This window comes from Oncorhynchus nerka, linkage group LG10 (genome assembly GCF_034236695.1).
Source record: "Oncorhynchus nerka isolate Pitt River linkage group LG10, Oner_Uvic_2.0, whole genome shotgun sequence".
Lineage (NCBI taxonomy): Eukaryota > Metazoa > Chordata > Actinopteri > Salmoniformes > Salmonidae > Oncorhynchus > Oncorhynchus nerka.
The window spans coordinates 29,625,269-29,645,702 of record NC_088405.1 but is presented as its reverse complement, the minus strand read 5'-3'; the positions used below and the strand labels follow the sequence as shown (position 1 = coordinate 29,645,702).

The following is a 20,434-nucleotide window of genomic DNA, read 5'->3' as shown; positions in this document are numbered from 1 at the left end:
ATGTACATAGACATGGAATCACTGGCCACTTTAATAATGGAACACTGGCCACTTTAATAATGTTTACATACTGTATTTTACTGTATTCTACTGTATTCTAGTCAATGCCACTCCGACATTGCTTGTCCTAAAATGTATATATTTCTTAATTCCATTATTTTGAATTGTTAGATACTACTGCACTGTTGGAGCTAAAAACACAAGCATTTCACTACACCCGCAATAGCATTGCTAAATATGTGTATATGACCAATAAAATGTGATTTGATTTGATTATCCTTTAAGGTATGACTTTTTTCTGTACCAATCAGTCAGACAATGCCGCTATGTGAAAAGTATACCTCCATTTCAGATAGAGACCAGGAACCCATCTACTGTGTCAAAATCCAATGTATGTCAATAATGGGATCTGGTTTCCTCGATGTCCCAAAATGCCAGCATAGAGCCAGTAGAGGTTATAGGTCACAAAGCAATTCTTTTTGGGTCTATTTTTAGAGCTAGAATTCTCTGCAGAGTGAATTCTTTCTGAAGGGTATTGACTATTTCTCTAGCACAGGTATTATACGGTTGATGTTGGTTTTGACAGTCTGGGTCCATGCCTGCAGAGGCTGGAGCTTTAAATCAATCTTTACAGTTCCCAGGTCTGCCTTTGCTTTTTCTCTGAGGCCCTGGTCCAATTGAACATTTGTCCTTCTTTCCTCCCTTCCTTTAAAAAAAATCGCTGATCTGTGTGTGATCGGATAGCAATCATCTCCGATCTTGGAATGTGTAGTGGGTAGGACTATATGAGTACCATGGGGGTACTTTGTAATTAAGAATACATTGGAAGTATATTCAAGGATGTCTTTTAAACAACTGCTCCATCCCTAAGTCTCCATTCATTTGAGGAATTATGCATGTCCAAACAAGGGTCAGGATCTGGACGAAACATAATTAGAACCAAATTAATGTCGACTCATTTTTTGCTGCTACCCAGTGTCATCGATTTGATTCCTCCACAACAGTCTTCATCAGGCTACTCCGGTTAAAACCCCATCAAAGACCATTAAGGCTGGAAACGATGCTGTACCATAAGGCTAAAAGGAAGATCACACAGGGGAACAGTAAACAGTGAGTGAGTGGACATTCACTCTCTTTTCATCTCTGTTTTGATAGACTCGACCAGTAGCCTTTGGAGAAAACAAAACCTGGAGGAAACAGAAAGGTGGGGAAGGGTTTTAGCGTCACACAAGCTCAAGGGGTACAGCATTTGAAGAGAAGACATCTAAGTCGTGTGCATGGGTAAAGGGGGGGAGAGAGAGAGAAAGGGAGAGAGAGAGAGAGCCTTCCCATCACTCTGTTGAGAGCTGGGAGGTAGAGAGGAGACATGAAAGATCTAGGCCCTGGCTTGACCGTTTGTGTGAAGAATCACACGGCGACATTGTCGCTCTGTAATCCAATACTGTCTTGTATGTTTGGAGTGACTTCCTCCAGGTGGTTTGAGGTTCTGAAAGGAGAACAACACTAGAATGGAAATCTATACTGGAGATGAAGTATGAAATGTTACACAACACACCATCAAACAAACAAATGAATGCATGCACACACACACACACACACACACACACACACACACACACACACACACACACACACACACACACACACACACACACACACACACACACAAGCAAGCATATATACACACACACATAGTAACTGTATACACACACACACACCACACACACGTGTTCCACACTCCAAGGCTAAACGCAATTTACACACGTACACACAAACAGTCTGGCTCTACCCTGCTGCCGGCTGTCTGTAATTAATTCACAGTGAAAATGTACCCGGGCCCTACTCTACTCTGCTATTTCATTTAGTGTAGGATCCAGTGAAGCATGGAGTCTAGCCATGATGATTTCTGCCTTATCAGATTTCGTCAGATATTTCACCTGACCAAATAAATGTGGTTGTTGATCTACTTCACAGCTTGATTTGGGGAGGGAGGCGGTTTTACATATGGACACAGACAGTTCCTCTCAAAAGTCTAAAACTGCCTCCTTGTCTGCTATCCTCTATCTACACTGATATGAATGAGCTGGAAAGGCCTGGAGCTAATTCACACCAAGAATCCTATTGCTTTGACCTCTCCTGTTTTCGGATCAAAGTGCATGTCTGTGTGGCCTATGGGGCTTCTGTGTGTTTGTGTTTGTGTGTCTAAGTCTCTCTCCCACTCTGTTTCTCTAGATGCGTTCGACGCGGGGTGTGTCAGTGTGGCCGGTGGGGCTGGTCAGTGGGCGGAGGTACGAGCGCCCCATAGTGGATAAGGGCAAAGTGGTGGGCTGGTACACTGGCTGGAGGCCCGACCGCCCCTTCGCCATCGACATGGCAGGTAAGAGCACATCTAATCATCTAGGGCAGAGGAACAGACCCCAGTGTTTTTTAAAATCTGGAATGCAGCCCAACATGGTGTTGTAAACTGCTTCACACTATTAATGGGCTCTTGTGTTTGGGGTGAGGAGTGGGAGACTGTTCTCGGTCTCTCTCTAAAAGGGTGCGTCAGGGAACGGTGCGTCTCGGCTGTAAGCACATCTAAAAGTAACTGGTGTTTTGCGGGTACTATTTAATGAAGCTGCCAGTTGAGGACTTGTGAGGCATCTGTTTCTCAAACTAGACACTAATATATTTGTCCTCTTGCTCAGTTGTGCACCGGGGCCTCCCACTCCTCTTTCTATTCTGGTTACAGCCAGTTTGCGCTGTTCTGTGAAGGGAGTAGTACACAGCGTTGCACAAGATCTTCAGTTTCTTGGCAATTTCTCACATGGAAGTCTTCATTTCTCAGAACAAGAATAGACTGACGAGTTTCAGAAGAAAGTACTTTGTTTCTGGCCATTTTGAGCCTGTAATCGAACCCACGAATGCTGATGCTCCAGATACTCAACTAGTCTAAAGAAAGCCAGTTTTATTGCTTGTTTAATCAGGACAATGGTTTTCAGCTGTGCAACCATAATTGCAAAAGGGTTTTCTAATGATTAATTAGCCATTTAAAATGATAAACTTGGATTAGCTAACACAACGTGCCATTGGAACACAGGAGTAATGTTTGCTGATAATGGTCCTCTGTACGCCTATGTAGATATTCTATAAAGATGTCTACACTGTATTTCTGATCAATTTGATTCTATTTTAATGGACAAAAAATGAGCTTTTCTTTAAAAAAAAACAAGGACATTTCTAAGTGACCCCAAACTTTTGAACGGTAGTGTACATATATTATATTCACCACAGAACTTGCAATCAATCAATTATTTTGCCCACAAAACCCCCCTTTAATCACTATTCATCTGCTGTACAATGGGCAATGTTGAGCAGTGTGTAAATTGCAGCTTTTACCTTAATAACTTGTATTGTGGTATTGGAGGCTATTGTTAGCAGCCAAGTTGGCCAATGAATCTGTCCCAACGCTGCTCTATCTCATTTACTGGGCCACAATTGGGCCAGAGAAAGAGGAGATGGTTGAGTATTCTTCTGGTGCAGTCACACACACGCGAGCGCACGCACACACACTTGCAAGCACACGCACACACAGTTCTGTATATCTCGTCCCACACACATGCACCAACACGCAAAGCCCTGTCCGTCATTGTCTTGGAGTGCAGCTCTCACCTGAAGAGGTTTTTGAGAGAGCAACATGAAAGTGTTTAGTGTTTACACCACAGCGAGTAAGTGGGGGGGGGGGGGAGGTGCATGCTAACACTTAGTCTTTAATGAGTCATGCTATTGCTAATATTAACCCTTTTCTTGACCAATGGTCATAAGCCTCACTCATAAAACAGGAAGTAACCAGCTGTGTCACAGTATTCTAAAATGTCTATCCTTCCTTTGTGTCCTTTCCAAAGGTTTCCACCATTGTATCAGTGATCATTTAGCAGACAAAGATATGCTTTAATTAATTGATTAGGATCCCCATTAGCCGACGCCAATGGCAACAACTAGTCTTACTGGGGTCCGACATATTACGAAAAATACATTACAGATCAAAGAAACTTTACAATTGACATACATTTAAAAACATGAACATGTAGTGTGTGTGTGCATCTATCAGTTCCACATACAGTACATGTCAGTCAGTGGAGGTTGCTGAGGGGAGGATGACTCATAATAATGGCTGGAACAGAGTAAATGGAATGGCATCAAACACCTGGAAACCATGTGTTTAATGTATTGGATACCATTCCCCTCCAGTCATTACCACGAACCCGTCCTCCCCAATTAAGATGCCACCAACCTCCTGTACATACACACAACAAGTAGGTCACATGGTGGAGAGGCGTTTGTCGTTTGTTTTAGAAACCAGGTTTGCTGTTCATTTGTGCGATATAAGATGAAAGGGAGTTTTTTGTATAGTTTCTAACACGTACAGTACATACAGTACATAGAAACAGAACCACAAAGAAAAGGACAAGGAAAAGAAGCCAGGGAAGGAAGCTGGATGAAACTATTGAGACAGAATCTGCACTGACAGACAGGCATTGCTAACAGATGCACTAATCTTCATACCACCTTAGCTGCAGGTTAAGAGATGTCTATCTTATAATTGCTTTCATACCTATCTATCATACCTGGGGTACAGCTTCTGGGCTTTCACTGCAGTATCACTCACTGCTCAGTAATATGCCTGATAGGACTGACCCAATAGGAAGATCTCAGTGGACTAACTCAGACACACTGTGTGTATGTGTGTGTGTTAAACTGGCGACCTTCTTTGACTCCAAATGCAGGAAATATGCAACACGCACTGGCACACACACACAACCTCACAATCTCTCAGTGGAGTGGAAGGATACCCATGAGAGTAGAGTTATGGCCTAGAAACGTGGAGAGGCGAGTAAACGTAATATGCTATTCCATGCAGCCATCAGCACACCCCATACCCAGTGGTATTGCATATATTGTAACTGAGATAAGGAGAGTAATATGAGATACTGTAGTGGGATCTTCCTGTGATACTGTCTGGCATTCTCGATGCATAGTCATGAACAGCAAACACACACACACACACACACCCACGTGCACACACTCTGCCACACAGTTGAGATATATCTGATCTCCGGTCAGTTGCACCATAGTTCGAGGTCATCAATGATCTGTATGTAGTTACTTCCAGGATGATTAATAAAGCAAGGAATTAATTGATCCCAAGATTGACACGTGATGTGTGAGACATAATCATCTGACCAGGCATATGAACCTCTTCCGCTTCCTTTTCTCCAGGTTTTGCAGTGAACCTCCATGTGGTCCTGGGGAACCCACGGGCGTTGTTCAAGCGTAGGGGTTCCCAGCCTGGTATGCAGGAGTCTGACTTCCTGAAACAGATCACCAAGGTGGCGGAGCTGGAGCCCAAAGCCAACAACTGCACTAGGGTGAGTAGCCCATCATTGTGGCAACCCCATTAATCCCTGACCTCTAACCCCATATCAGACCCCAAAGACTTGCTAATTGGTCAAAACAACAAGTTGGCATGACAGTGAGATTTTTGTTTTGTTTGTGATGAAGCACCATCTCCTAATATAGCATCTGTGTGTCCTCTCTTCATCAGTTAGGCTACCTCCCTCCTCTCTTGTACAGCTCATGACACTGCTAGTCATCATCATTATCAGCCCATTAGTTTAATGGGGCCACTGCAGGCTGATATTAATACATACCATTAGCAGGATGTGACATCATCAATTATCACCCACCACGGTCATATCGCCAGCAGTACGTGACATCATCACTAATAACAGCCCAGCACTGCAGTACCACAGAACGGTGCGCTCCGTTTTGGGGAAACGTGTCATTTTGTACAAACCATCATGCAACGTAGCAAACGTTGAACTGGACCCCAGGTAAAAGTTGCCTTTAGGCACAGATCTAGGGTCAGCTTACCTGCCCCACATGCTAACCTTAAAAAGGGGAAATTCTCAATTGAAACAATAACAAAGTGTTTTCCCCTGTTTCAGTAAAAAGCTGAGGTAGAGGGCTGGAGAAATGTAACCACTCTCAAATTCATAGACACAGCTAACGAAGCATAATATAACATTGATAGTTTTAGCCATTTTTTTGAGACTATATGTACTTTGTTTACAAACATTGGAGTAAAACAAGCTTACATTCTGGGTTATGATGGGGTGTGACAGTTGAACTAAGCTCATGGAGCATTTCTAAGTTATATTCTTCAAGGATCAATGGGTAAATACCACTGGGCACAGACCTCAGTTCAGAATCTAGTTTTGATTCACATTTGGTTGAGTTGTCCACTAACGTGAATTCAATGTGGAATCAACAAAAAATGTCACCATATCATTGGATTTAGGTTAAAAGCTGGGTAAAAAAAAGAAAGACCAAATGCCGTTACGTTATTCATTTATTCAAATCCAATTAGTTTTCCACGTTGAGTCAACAACATCACATTTCTTTGTTTGGGATGAAATGATAAGGAAACAACGTTGATTCAACCAGTTTTTGCCCAATGTGATGTCATTCATTAAGTCCAAATAGATGTAGCAACTGCGGATTGCTCCTTTAAGCATTAGGGAGGAAATACAAAACTTATCTAACTTCAACCTTGGAAAAACAAATGCTCAAACTGCTAAAAACTTGGAGTGAGTAGAGACAAAAGATGAGAAGGAAGAAAGAAGGGAGGGTTAAAGGAGAGGTGGAACAAGACAGAGAGGAGAGAAAGAAATAGACAGAGATAGGGAAGAAGATTAGCTAGGAGAGAGAAAGATGAGAAAATATTTTAGACAGACAAAGGAGAATCCAATTTGGAAGGAGAGAGAGAGAGAGCAGACAGGAAATTTACTGCCATGGAGTCAGACTGTCTTTTAACTACTAGACACACTGGCACAGGGTGCTCTGCACTCTGCCAACTCAGCACTTTCGGTGCCAATAGAGATTGGACTGCCTTTAACCCCCCCCAAATCTCCCTTAACCTCTTCCATTTTATTACAGATGGGTTCTAACTAGATTCTACCTCAACCTCCCATTTTATTACAGATGGGTTCTAACTAGATTCTACCTCAACCTCCCATTTTATTACAGATGGGTTCAAACTAGATTCTATCTCAACCTCCCATTTTATTACAGATGGGTTCAAACTAGATTCTACCTCAACCTCCCATTTTATTACAGATGGGTTCTAACTAGATTCTACCTCAACCTCTCATTTTATTACAGATGGGTTCTAACTAGATTCTACCTCAACCTCCCATTTTATTACATATGGGTTCTAACTAGATTCTACCTCAACCTCCCATTTTATTACAGATGGGTTCTAACTAGATTCTACCTCAACCTCCCATTTTATTACAGATGGGTTCTAACTAGATTCTACCTCAACCTCCCATTTTATTACAGATGGGTTCTAACTAGATTCTACCTCAACCTCCCATTTTATTACAGATGGGTTCTAACTAGATTCTACCTCAACCTCCCATTTTATTACAGATGGGTTCTAACTAGTTTCTACCTCAACCTCCCATTTTATTACAGATGGGTTCTAACTAGATTCTACCTCAACCTCCCATTTTATTACAGATGGGTTCTAACTAGATTCTACCTCAACCTCCCATTTTATTACAGATGGGTTCTAACTAGATTCTACCTCAACCTCCCATTTTATTACAGATGGGTTCTAACTAGATTCTACCTCAACCTCCCATTTTATTACAGATGGGTTCTAACTAGATTCTACCTCAACCTCCCATTTTATTACAGATGGGTTCTAACTAGTTTCTACCTCAACCTCCCATTTTATTACAGATGGGTTGTAATTAGATTTTTACCTCACCCATTTTATTACAGATGGGTTCTAACTAGATTCTACCTCAACCTCCCATTTTATTACAGATGGGTTCTAACTAGATTCTACCTCAACCTCCCATTTTATTACAGATGGGTTGTCATTAGATTTTTACCTCACCCATTTTATTACAGATGGGTTCAAACTAGATTCTACCTCAACCTCCCATTTTATTAGATTCGTTATAACTAGATTCTATCTCAACCGTTCCGATTTTTATTACAGATGGGTTCTAACTACAGACCAGACTAGAATATTGTAGAATTTTCTGAGAGAATGAGAGGAGAAGAGGTGAAATAAGAGGGAAGGGATTTAGGAAAGGAACAATAGAATGAAACACAAACCTATGCCTGCTTCGCTGGCTGCAGCATTTGTCTCGTTAGATATGCAAAACGGCCCAATTATCAGCCCTGTGTGCAGGAAAGGACATGTTCCACCTGAGTGGAGCCGGGAATGGACGGCACTGCACACCAACCATCCATCACTGTGTATGTGTGTGAACACAAATTACTGGGTTGGAAATAGAAGTGAGGCACTTTCCATGTACTACAGTAAAAGGTAGAAGTCTATTCGGTCTGATCCACTCCCTCCCTTCCTGTCACAAAGAGCTTTTTCTTGAATATTTTAACAAAGGCACCATTCCATTTCATATAGTTGGCTCAGTGATATAGTGGAAGTTATGCATCTATCTGGTGTGTGCTCATCAGAGAACACACACACACACTAACCCTCTCGCCCCCTCTCTCAGGTGTTGGTGTGGCACACTCGTACAGAGAAGGTGAATCTGGGCAACGAGCCCAGACATCGACAGGACAGTGTGGTTATCGAGGTCTAAGGGGTGGGATAACCAAGGAGGAATAAGCAAGTCCATTGGTCAGACAGACTGACAGTAATTTCTTGAACTACACTACTGACATCACCTTGCTTGACCATAACCTTGATATGGATTACACTATGATGGACAGGACTTTGGACCAATTGCATGGATGGGAACTGCTGCCTGAATGTTGTGAATGGCTCAATGAGATTCCGGACCTCAAAGGGGACCATAATGCACTGGGGTGACCATTGCTTTCCCAGGGGACTCTGCTCTCGTACTGCAATGTGGCCCAGTCTCTTATAAAAAGTGATTCCTATGAAGTATGCAGGCTTAACAAGACCGCCTGTCTGTCTACATGTATGTGTGTATATAAACTCAGCAAAAAAACAAATAAAAAAATCATTCCTTTTTCAGGACCCTGTCTTTCAAAGATAATTAGTAAAAATCCAAATAACTTCACAGATCTTCATTGTAAAGGGTTTAAACACTGTTTTCCATGCTTGTTAAACGAACCATAAACAATTAATGAACATACACCTGTGGAACGGTCGTTAAGACACTAACAGCTTACAGATGGTAGGCAATTAAGGCCAAAGTTATGTCCGCAATAGGATGGGAGGGGCTGGACTGAGGGCTGTATGCCTGTTGTAAGGCAGGTCCTCACCAGACATCACCGGCAACAACGTCGCCTATGGGCACAAACCCACCGTCGCTGGACCAGACAGGACTGGCAAAAAGTGCTCTTCACAGACGAGTCGTGGTTTTGTCTCACCAGGGGTGATGGTCGGATTCGCGTTTATTATCGAAGGAATGAGCGTTACACCGAGGCCTGTACTCTGGAGCGATTTGGAGGTGGAGGGTCCGTTATGGTCTGGGGCAGTGTGTCACAGCATAATCGGACTGAGCTTGTTGTCATTGCAGGCAATCTCAACGCTGTGCGTTACAGGGAAGACATCCTCCCCCTCATGTGGTACCCTTCCTGCAGGCTCATCCTGACATGACCCTCCAGTATGACAATGCCACTAGCCATACTGCTCGTTCTGTGCGTCATTTTCTGCAAGACAGGAATGTCAGTGTTCTGCCATGGCCAGCGAAGAGCCCGGATCTCAAGCCCATTGAGCATGTCTGGGACCTGTTTGATCCTAGGATGAGGGCTAGGGCCATTCTCCCCAGAAATGTCCGGGAACTTGCAGGTGCCTTGGTGGAAGAGTGGGGTAACATCTCACAGCAAGAACTGGCAAATCTGGTGGGCCATGAGGAGTACTTAATGCAGCTGGTGGCCACACCAGATACTGACTGTTACTTTTGACCCCCCTTTGTTCAGGGACACATTATTCAATTTTTGTTAGTCACATGTCTGTGGAACTTGTTCAGTTTATGTCTCAGTTGTTGAATCTTATGATCATACAAATATTTACACATGTTAAGTTTGCTGAAAATAAACGCAGTTTACAGTGAGAGGATTTATTTTTTTGCTGAGTTTGTGTGTGTACCAGATCAACGAGTATGAAACTGAACAATATGTGTGTATGTCTGTAAAGACATACCAATAAGAACATGGGCCATGACTAGTAGATCACCTGCTGGGTGTCGACTAACGATGGCCATTCGACATGCACAATCGTCGGGAAATGAACAGGAAAATCTCTTCCGATGTTCTGTGGTCAGCGGCGACTGGACGGCCAACTCGCTACGCACGGCTAACATTCCGGTTGGTTTTCTTGTCCTCAAGTGTCTGTGGGTCTGTGACACACTGGACCACAGAGACAAACTCCAGGAGTACAACTTTTATTCCAAATGACCCTCTTGTAAAAGCAGGAAAAAGAAAAGAAAAAACAACTTTACAATAAAAGAGTCATTGGACAAAAATGGTCACAATAGTTCATGGCTATTCACTGTTTAATGCACGGACATAACATTTCTCTCTGTACTAGGCACCAGAAAATGTAAACACCACTAGAAATAAACCTGGAGGACATGCTGTGTGTATGAATTCTCTTGTGTGTGTGTGTGTGTGAGTTCTCTTGTTATTACATGGCAGGGACCCTGTATGTGGATAGCATCTCCAACTTAGAACTACACACAGAATGTCTGTGTTTGATCTATTGTTTGTTGATTCCTGGTGCACCACCTATTTCCCCCTGCATTATTTATTCACCTTCTTTCCCCACTATATAATCTATATATTGACATAAAGCAGGATTAGACAGAGATTATGTCATCATAGAGGCCGGGAAGTAAGCAAACGTGATGTTAAGCCAACTGTTCCGATCCCTAACAGCTCCATTAGGCTCCCAATGTCAACACACTTCCTGAATCATCTGAAGCGTTATGTCATCACTGGCATCATCTCTTTCTTCTTGTATTCTGGTCCCCTCCCCCTCCTATTCCACGTAAGCTCCCTGCCCCCACCGACAGTCGTCCAGGTTTATTTGCCTCAAACTAATGCCTGATTCACACTAAATGGCCACCCCGAACCATACTGTGCCGGCTCAGATATAGTCTTTTCACTGTCATTTCCAGCAACTATGATGGATGTGTAACCAGGCCAAGCCCAGTACAGCTTGGCTTTGTAGTGTCAATCAGACAGAACTGTGCTTCTTCTTGTTCTGCACACAACAAAACACCACAGTAAGATGGTAGAACACAACCTCACTGGGGGGGGGTCTATATCTCACACACATACAGTAATACAGTACTGGATCATACAATGTCTTGCTACAGGAGCTCTGAATGCCCAGAGGGGAGTACAGTATAATATACACACATGATATTGATGGGTGGGGTGGGGTGGTCACCAACATGTTATCCATATCTCTCCATTTAAATATCTATTTACTCACTATCGGTTCTGGTAATGATATATTATTATTATTAGACGCTTGTATTATTGGTCCAGCAGCTTTTCTCTTTCGCCAATATGTTGTTTTTTTAACAAAAGAAAAAAAGGTCAAAAGAATGAGAAAGTAAAAGTCCCAAGTAAAGAGATGAACACACAGCTGCCAGTCTGTTTTCACCCCAGACTCCGCCCCCGCAGCACACAGAGGGAGAGAGGGGTCTCTAAAGGAATGATAAATGGGGAGGAGGGAGAACAGTGGAGCAGTCCATAGATTGCCCCATGTGCGTCGTTTCCTGTTTTGCAGTTGGTGAGTGAGGGTAGAGGAGGAGATTTGGGGTGACATGGTTGTTCTGCCTCCCTCTCCCACTCTCCCCCCTCCCCTCCCTCACTTCCACAGCTGGGTACTGAGGGTCTGGCCCGAGGGAGGACCCACCCCCCCACCCATGGGAGCACCTGCTTGAACAAAGCCGGGTGGCGCTGCCACACCACCACTCATGGCGATGCCTGATATCTGCTGGGTCATCTGAGAGAGATAAGAGACATGGTGTGTGAGAGAGGCAGAGAAAGAGAGGAGGGAGGGGCAGAGAAAATAGAGACCGTTAAGAGGGTTGGACAAACCATTTAGACAATTCTAGAATGACAGCAACAACCAGCTTAAAGGGATACTTCGGGAGTTTGATAACGAGGCCCTTTATCTACTTTCCCCAGAGTCCGATGTCCTTGTGGATACCATTTTTATGTCTCTGTGTCCGGTATGAAGTAATTTAGAGGTAGCTCCGTGAGCCAAGGCTAATTAGCATTAGCGCAATGACTGGAAATGGGTCCGCTATCAGATGACTGGAAATGTATGAGTAACGCTAGTTAGCAATTGCGCTAGTTAGCAACTTCCTTCAAACTGCAGAGACATAAAATGGGATCCACAAGGTCATCGGACTCCGGGGAAGTCGATTTGAAAAAAATCCCAAAGTATCCCTTTAACGCAGCGGACATAATTTCCTTACTGCATGTGTAAAGGTCCGGAGAGAGTATACCCTCCTCTCATCTCTTTAGTCCTCATTCAGTCCGTCTCCCTCCCATCCCCCCCTTGCCCATTTCTCCTCTGCCTCTCCTGCCACTGTCCAGTCTTGGCTATCTAATCCATTAGAAATGCCCTTGCAGCAGTAGAATTATCGGCTTGTCTGAGATGTGTGTGTGTGTGTAGCCCAGACAAGCATAATGATTCGAGAGCACTTTTGAGTAGCCCCCCCAACCATCCTTCCCAACCCCCACCCATAGGTTAAAAGCCCAACAGCACGCCCTGAACCCATTACAGTACACACACGACCATATCATGTACTGCACCGAGGCAGAGTGTGTGTGTGTTTGATGTGTTGTCAGTGGGAGCACAGTGATTTATGATCTCTCATTAACCTCCTGGAGTCGTAAGGAAATGACAATGCTCACACACAAAGGTCGTGTAAAGCTACAGAGACACACACAGAGGGGGGAATGAGAAGAGAATTTCCCCCATGATCACCCACTGTGTGTGTGTGTATTACCTGGCTCACATTCCACTGGCCCTGCTGTTGTTGCTGCTGCTGCATGGCGGCGTACATCTGGGGAGTCCCCGCCCCCGCTGGCATAGCTCCGCCCGGAGGCCCCATCATGCTTTGCTGCATACCCATGTAACCGCCGTTGGGCATCGCCATACCGACCATCATGCCAGAGTTCTGCCCCATCATGGCTCCTCCTCCCTGGGGCATAACACCGCCCGTCATGGTTGTGGGTGGCATAGCTCCGCCCACTCCTGGGTAAGTCTGGAAGTTAGGCTGTCCGGAGGGCTGGCTGGGGAACTGCTGCATCGGAGGCTGGCCCATATACATAGCAGCAGCTGGAGGTGAGGACACAGACACACACACACACACACAGACAGACAGACACAGAAAGCATTTGGGTCAACACTTAGTATCAGCAGAGGAAATACATTCTCAAGGTTACCTCCACTAGATTTCTCCTGCAGCAACGAAGAAAAGGTTCACTAAGCTACAGTTGAAGTTGGAAGTTTACATACACCTTAGCCAAATACATTTAAACTCAGTTTTTCACCATTTCTGACACTTAATCCAAGTAAAAAATCCATGTTTTAGGATCACCACTTTATTTTAAGGATGTGAAATGTCAGAATAATAGAGAGAATGATTTATTTCAGCTTTTATTTCTTTCATCACATTCCCAGTGGGTCAGAAGTTTACATACACTCAATTAGTATTTGGTAGCATTGCCTTGAAATTGTTTAACTTGGGTAAAATGTTTTGGGTAGCCTTCACAAGCTTCCCACAATAAGTTGAGTGAATTTTGGCCCATTCCTCCTGACAGAACTGGTGTAACAGAGTCAGGTTTGTAGGCCTCCTTGCTCGCACACACTTTTTCAGTTCTGCCCACACATTTTCTATAGGACTGAGGTCAGGGCTTTGTGATGGCCGCTCCAATACCTTGACTTTGTTGTCCTTAAGCCATTTTGCGACAACTTTGGAAGTATGCTTGGGGTCATTGTCCATTTGGAAGACCCATTTGCGACCAAGCTTTAACTTCCTGACTGATGTCTTGAGATATGAAACATAATGATGGTCATTATGGCCAAACAGTTCTATTTTTGTTTCATCAAACCAGAGGACATTTCTCCAAAAAGTATGATCTTTGTCCCTATGTGCAGTTGCAAACCGTAGTCTGACTTTTTATGGCGGTTTTGGAGCAGTGGCTTCTTCCTTGCTGAGAGGCCTTTCAGGTTATGTCGATATATAGGACTCGTTTTACTGTGGATATAGATACTTTTGTACCTGTTTCCTCCAGCATCTTCACAAGGTCCTTTGCTGTTGTTCTGGGATTGATTTGCACTTTTCGTACCAAAGTATATTCATCTCTAGGAGACAGAACGCGTCTCCTTCCTGAGCGGTATGATGGTTGTGTGGTCCCATGGTGTTTATACTTGCGTACTATTGTTTGTACAGATGAACGTGGTACCTTCAGGTGTTTGGAAATTGCTCCCAAGGATGAACCTGACTTGTGGAGGTCTACAATTGTTTTTCTGAGGTCTTGGCTGATTTCTTTTGATTTTCCCATGATGTCAAGCAAAGAGGCACTGAGTTTGAAGGTAGGCCTTGAAATACATCCACAGGTACACCTCCAATTGACTCAAATTTGGTCAGTTAGCCTATCAGAAGCTTCTAAAGCCACGACATCATTTTCTGGAATTTTCCAAGCTGTTTAAAGGCACAGTCAACTAAGTGTATGTAAACGTCTGACCCACTGGAATTGTGATACAGTAAATTATAAGTGAAATAATCTGTCTGTAAACAATTGTTGGAAAAATTACTTGTGTCACGCACAAAGTAGATGTCCTAACCGACTTGCCAAAACTATAGTTTGTTAACAAGAAATTTGTGGAGTGGTTGAAAACCGAGTTTTAATGACTCCAACCTGTATGTGAACTTCCAATAACAACTGTATGTATGCATGTACTGTACGTAGCATTACCTGGGGCAGCAGGCTGTGTGCTGACTGTGGTGTTGCTGTAGAGGGAGAGGATGGAGTCCTTGGAGAGGGGTTTCTTGGCCCCCTCCTCGGTCTTGGTGCTGCTACTGTTCTTCTCACTGAAGAGGTCCAGATTAGCCTGAGGGCCAGCAGCACCCCCCGATCCCCCCGCGGACGCCGCTACTGCTGGGGCGCCTGGGGCTGCACTGGAGACTGCCTGGAGGGACAGAACATAGGAACAGACAGAATGTGTGTGTGTGTGTGTGTGTGTGTGTGTTTGTGAGATAGATCTGTGGCCAAATTGATTTACTGAAGCCAACCTGCATGAGCAGAATGCACAACCACACATACATGCACGCATACACTCACAACGTTATAGGTAGTACGACTGACAGGCAGCACTTAAAAAAAGAGAGAGAGAGAGAGAAATAAAAGGAAGAGAAGAGGTGCTGTCACCTTAAGTGAGATGGATGATATGAATTAGACTGGTGCAGAAGAGAGAGATGAATAGAGCGAGAACGAGGCTGAGAAGACACACACACACACACACCCTTTATAAAAACCTTTTAACCGTTGTCACGGCCCCCGTCATCGCATATACATGTTGAAAATGGCAGATTTGGTCATCGATAAGCGTTGCTATTGGAATGCGTTGGCGGTACAGCAACATGCTATACATGACGTCAGAGCTCAGGCTCTGTCATGGCTTTGACTGAATGCATTCAGAAACTTGAGCACCGCGCGTGACAAGAAGTTACCCCCAATACCGTTACCCATTTTTGTTTTCGGAGTGAGGGAAATGCTGTAAACCGAGTGGGTGTGTTCAGAAAGATGAGAGGTTGAGGACTATAATAAATACCGCTTTGATGTCATACAAGCAATCCCACACACCCATGAGTCCCAATGTGCACTTCACGTTTCCGTATTTGAAAACTCATGTCATTTACAGTATCGACGTTCACGATCGCTATATTTGATCCAGTTACAAGGGTGACATGCGTTACGTCCTGAACACAATGAGCCTGTTTGTCGTATGGTGGAGAAAATGAGCCGCGGAACACGTACATGAACGCACTCATGACTCCTCTCTATGTGCACCAAAATGACAATCTGTCTGAAGTGCCTTTGGAAAGCCTGACACTGTAAGATCCTATTTTAGAACTTAAGCAAGCCATCTTGGCAATAGAATACGCTTTCAAATGATGCCCACCTGACCCAGAACGCGATAGATAATGGTTTGGGTAAAAAAAAACAGCAGTAATTGTGTGAAGGTGAGGATAAAGGGCTGTGTTCCAAACAAAATAATACAAGTGTGCCTGCTTCAGTTCCTCAGCGGAAAAGCTTGGAGAGCAAAAACAAAGAAAGAAGAAGCACCTTATAGTTAAGGTCAGTTCCTAGAGTAAAAAGATACATTGAAAAGGTGTGTGGCCACTTGGTGACACCAGTTAGTTCTCTCACTCAAACCCTGCTAATGGCTTTTCCTATCAACCACCTGCTCCAAAATGTCAATGAATATGTGTATGGTGCTACTGAATGTATCTGGAGTATTTTCAGATTTCATTATTGAACAAAAATGTTAAAATACTGTGAAAAATACAGTACATGTAAAATGCACATCAAATCAACAGTGTGATGTTTGGATTCGGTCTTGTGAACTGTGGTGTCCTCACCTTTGGTCTGACAATTAGAGGACAGGGGAAATGAGAGGCGCGATAGAGAGGAGGGAAGAAGGGAGAGAGGAGGGAGTCAGTCAGTTCATGAATAAGGTGAGACAGGAGGCATGTACACGCGCGCCACAGGAAGGGCTCTGTGTGTTGTGGCATACGGCTGCTTCTCCCCGCCTCTCTGCCTGGGGAACGAGGGGGCAGGAGAAAAGAGGGGGGAACGAAGTAGAAAAGCAGCGACTCATACTTACACACCTGTACACATGGCCTCGTACAAACAGACCAACTGAGTCCCAGACAGACAGACAGACACAGTGGTGAACAAACACACAAACGTGTACTATTCATGAGCATGACCTTTTACTGTCTGCACGCGCACACGCACGCACACACACACGCGCACACACACACACGCACGCACGCACGCACGCACACACACACACACACACACACGGTCAATTTACTAGGGCCGAGACAAATGAAGGTGACAGGCAGGCGGCTCTGGAGCGTTGCAATATGTATCAGTGTGCTATAAATACCCAGGCATTTGCATGTGGCCCAAAAACGAGCGTTTTCCCAACGTTAGATGTGTGTTTCTGTCTGACTGCCTTGTGGATCAGTAGTGATATACGAGTAGGAGCGGGAGGGAGGGGTGTGTGCCTGTGTGTCTGGTCAATGTGGAGGGAATAAAGAGATGGTAGTGGAAGAAAATCAGCAGGGACTGTACATGTCCTTACAGTGGACACAGACAGGCACACAACACACACAGATCTGTGCATGGCTGGACTCCCACTCTCACACCAGTATCCATGTTACACTCCCCTCCGTTGATTCTCCACAAAGCTGTGAATTAGAAGTGGCATTTCCATTCAACAGCCTTTTCCCACCGTGTCAGTATTCATATACTTCTACATTCAGACCCACAAATACTTAGCAGCGTGTGTTCCAGCCTGCCCGAATCTGGCAGAACACACACACACTACCCCCCCTGATACACCATCTGTAGCCGACAATCCTACTGAGCAGAAGGTTGTGTGTGTATGTACCATGTCTGTATGTGTACGGGGGGCGTTATTTTACTGAACACAGACCTGGCCAGGGAAGAGGGGGGGTAATTTTACTGAACCCAGACCTGTCCAGGGAAGAGAGGAGGGGGGGTAATTTTACTGAACACAGACCTGGCCAGGGAAGAGAGAGGGGGGTATTTTACTGAACACAGACCTGGCCAGGGAAGAGAGAGAGGAGGGGGGTATTTTACTGAACACAGACCTGGCCAGGGAAGAGAGAGAGGAGGGGGGTATTTTACTGAACACAGACCTGGCCAGGGAAGAGAGAGAGATGGGGGGGGGGGTATTTTACTGAACACGGACCTGGCCAGGGAGAGAGAGAGGGGGGTAATTTTACTGAACACAGACCTGGCCAGGGAAGAGAGAGAGGGGGTATTTTACTGAACACAGACCTGGCCAGGGAAGAGAGAGGGGGGTATTTTACTAAACACAGATCTGGCCAGGGAAGAGAGAGAGGAGGGGGGGTATTTTACTGAACACAGACCTGGCCAGGGAAGAGAGAGGGGGGGGTATTTTACTGAACACAGACCTGGCCAGGGAAGAGAGAGAGGGAGGGGTATTTTACTGAACACAGACCTGGCCAGGGAAGAGAGAGAGGAGGGGGGTATTTTACTGAACACAGACCTGGCCAGGGAAGAGAGAGAGATGGGGGGGTATTTTACTGAACACAGACCTGGCCAGGGAAGAGAGAGAGGGGGGGTATTTTACTGAACACAGACCTGGCCAGGGAAGAGAGAGAGGGGGGGTATTTTACTGAACACAGGCCTGGCCAGAGAAGAGAGAGGGGGGAGGTTATTTTACTGAACACAGACCTGGCCAGGGAAGAGAGAGAGGGGGGGGGGGGTATTCTGCTGTGGATAACACAAATCCCAGGTCATGGAGATCTGTAATCACATTTTCAGAATTGACATACTGGAGATAGAAGATCACACCAGAATCCTGGTTGATAGTGGAGGGAAAACAGATCAACGCTGTCTAATGTATGGCTGTGTGTTTGTGGGTGTGTGTACCACAGCTCAAACCAGTAGCACAAACCAACCATAGGCAGCCAGTAGGAAAGTGTGTATTCATGTGTATTCTTTCGTTGTGTGTCTGGATTCCTTCCATGTGTGAAGCAGTGCAGATGTGTTGTGTGTCCTACATGAACAGAATACAGACAGGGAGGGAGTGACAGGGAGGGAGTGACAGGGAGGGAGAGACAGGGAGGGAGAGCCAGGGAGGGAGAGCCAGGGAGGGAGGGACAGGGAGGGAGGGACAGGGAGGGAGAGACAGGGAGGAAGAGACAGGGAGGAAGAGACAGGGAGGAAGAGACAGGGAGGAAGAGACAGGGAGGAAGAGACAGGGAGGGAGAGACAGGGAGGGAGAGACAGGGAGGGAGAGACAGGGAGGGAGAGACAGGGAGGGAGAGACAGGGAGGGAGGGACAGGGAGGGAGAGACAGGGAGGGAGGGACAGGGAGGGAGGGACAGGGAGGGAGAGACAGGGAGGGAGAGCCAGGGAGGGAGAGACAGGGAGGGAGAGACAGGGAGGGAGAGACAGGGAGGGAGAGACAGGGAGGGGAGCGGGGAAGGAAAGAGGAAGCAAGGAGGGAGGAAGGAGGATTGGCGGGAAGGAGGAGAGGGGAGGGTCTGAGAGAGAGAAGGCAGATTGGGGTTGGTAACAGTAGTAGTTAGAGATGCTGGAACCAACCACCCGTAATTGCTCTTCATGCTCAGAGTCAGGACTGTGCTGTGTTCATGCTCAGAGTCAGGACTGTGCTGTGTTCATGCTCAGAGTCAGGACTGTGCTGTGTTCATGCTCAGAGTCAGGACTGTGCTGTGTTCATGCTCAGGGTCAGGACTGTGCTGTGTCGGCGTGCAGCCGGTGTATGCTCTGAGCCGTGAAACAAGAAAGGGGAGATGTGTGTGTGTGTGTCTCGGCAGTGGAGAGCCAAGGGAGTATGGAAGTGGGATGAAGGGAGGGGTGGGGGAATGACTGTGGCACCTATCAAACACACCTCATTCACAAATGCTTTATTTAACCATCACTCCATCTCTCGTTCTCCACTGCTGTTCTCAGACTGGGAGACGGCTGAGAGAAGAAAATATCCTGTGTGGCTCCTCTCTCTTCCTCAGTCTCTGTACCATGTTCAGACTACCCTCTCTCTTCCTCAGTCTCTGTACCATGTTCAGACTACCCTCTCTCTTCCTCAGTCTCTGTACCATGTTCAGACTACCCTCTCTCTTCCTGTCTCTGTACCATGTTCAGACTATTCTCTCTCTTCCTCAGTCTCTGTATCATGTTCAGACTACCCTCTCTCTTCCTCAGTCTCTGTACCATGTTCAGACTACCCTCTCTCTTCCTGTATCTGTACCATGTTCAGACTACCCTCTCTCTTCCTGTCTCTGTACCATGTTCAGACTACCCTCTCTCTTCCTCAGTCTCTGTACCATGTTCAGACTACCCTCTCTCTTCCTGTCTCTGTACCATGTTCAGACTACCCTCTCTCTTCCTGTCTCTGTACCATGTTCAGACTACCCTCTCTCTTCCTCAGTCTCTGTACCATGTTCAGACTACCCTCTCTCTTCCTGTCTCTGTACCATGTTCAGACTACCCTCTCTCTTCCTCAGTCTCTGTACCATGTTCAGACTACCCTCTCTCTTCCTGTCTCTGTACCATGTTCAGACTACCCTCTCTCTTCCTGTCTCTGTACCATGTTCAGACTACC

General features: G+C 45.4%; 1 protein-coding gene and 1 pseudogene across 5 annotated transcripts in view; one reads left to right on the top strand and one right to left on the bottom strand.

Annotated features, from left to right (window-relative positions):
- LOC115135120 (galactosylgalactosylxylosylprotein 3-beta-glucuronosyltransferase 2-like) overlaps nucleotides 1-9,957 on the top strand; it is a 40,786-nt pseudogene extending 30,829 nt beyond the window's left edge.
- A 463-nt stretch (nucleotides 9,958-10,420) lies between these two features.
- Nucleotides 10,421-20,434, bottom strand: part of smap1 (small ArfGAP 1) — a 94,416-nt gene continuing 84,402 nt past the window's right edge. For all 5 annotated transcript variants that reach the window (XM_065023196.1, XM_065023197.1, XM_065023200.1 and 2 more), the window contains 3 exons: nucleotides 15,001-15,214; nucleotides 13,026-13,357; nucleotides 10,421-12,010 (listed from right to left, as the gene is read on the bottom strand). In XM_065023196.1, the coding sequence (XP_064879268.1) occupies nucleotides 11,873-12,010; nucleotides 13,026-13,357; nucleotides 15,001-15,214 (684 nt within the window). In that variant the 3' untranslated portion in view covers nucleotides 10,421-11,872. The remainder of the gene's footprint in view (nucleotides 12,011-13,025; nucleotides 13,358-15,000; nucleotides 15,215-20,434) is intronic.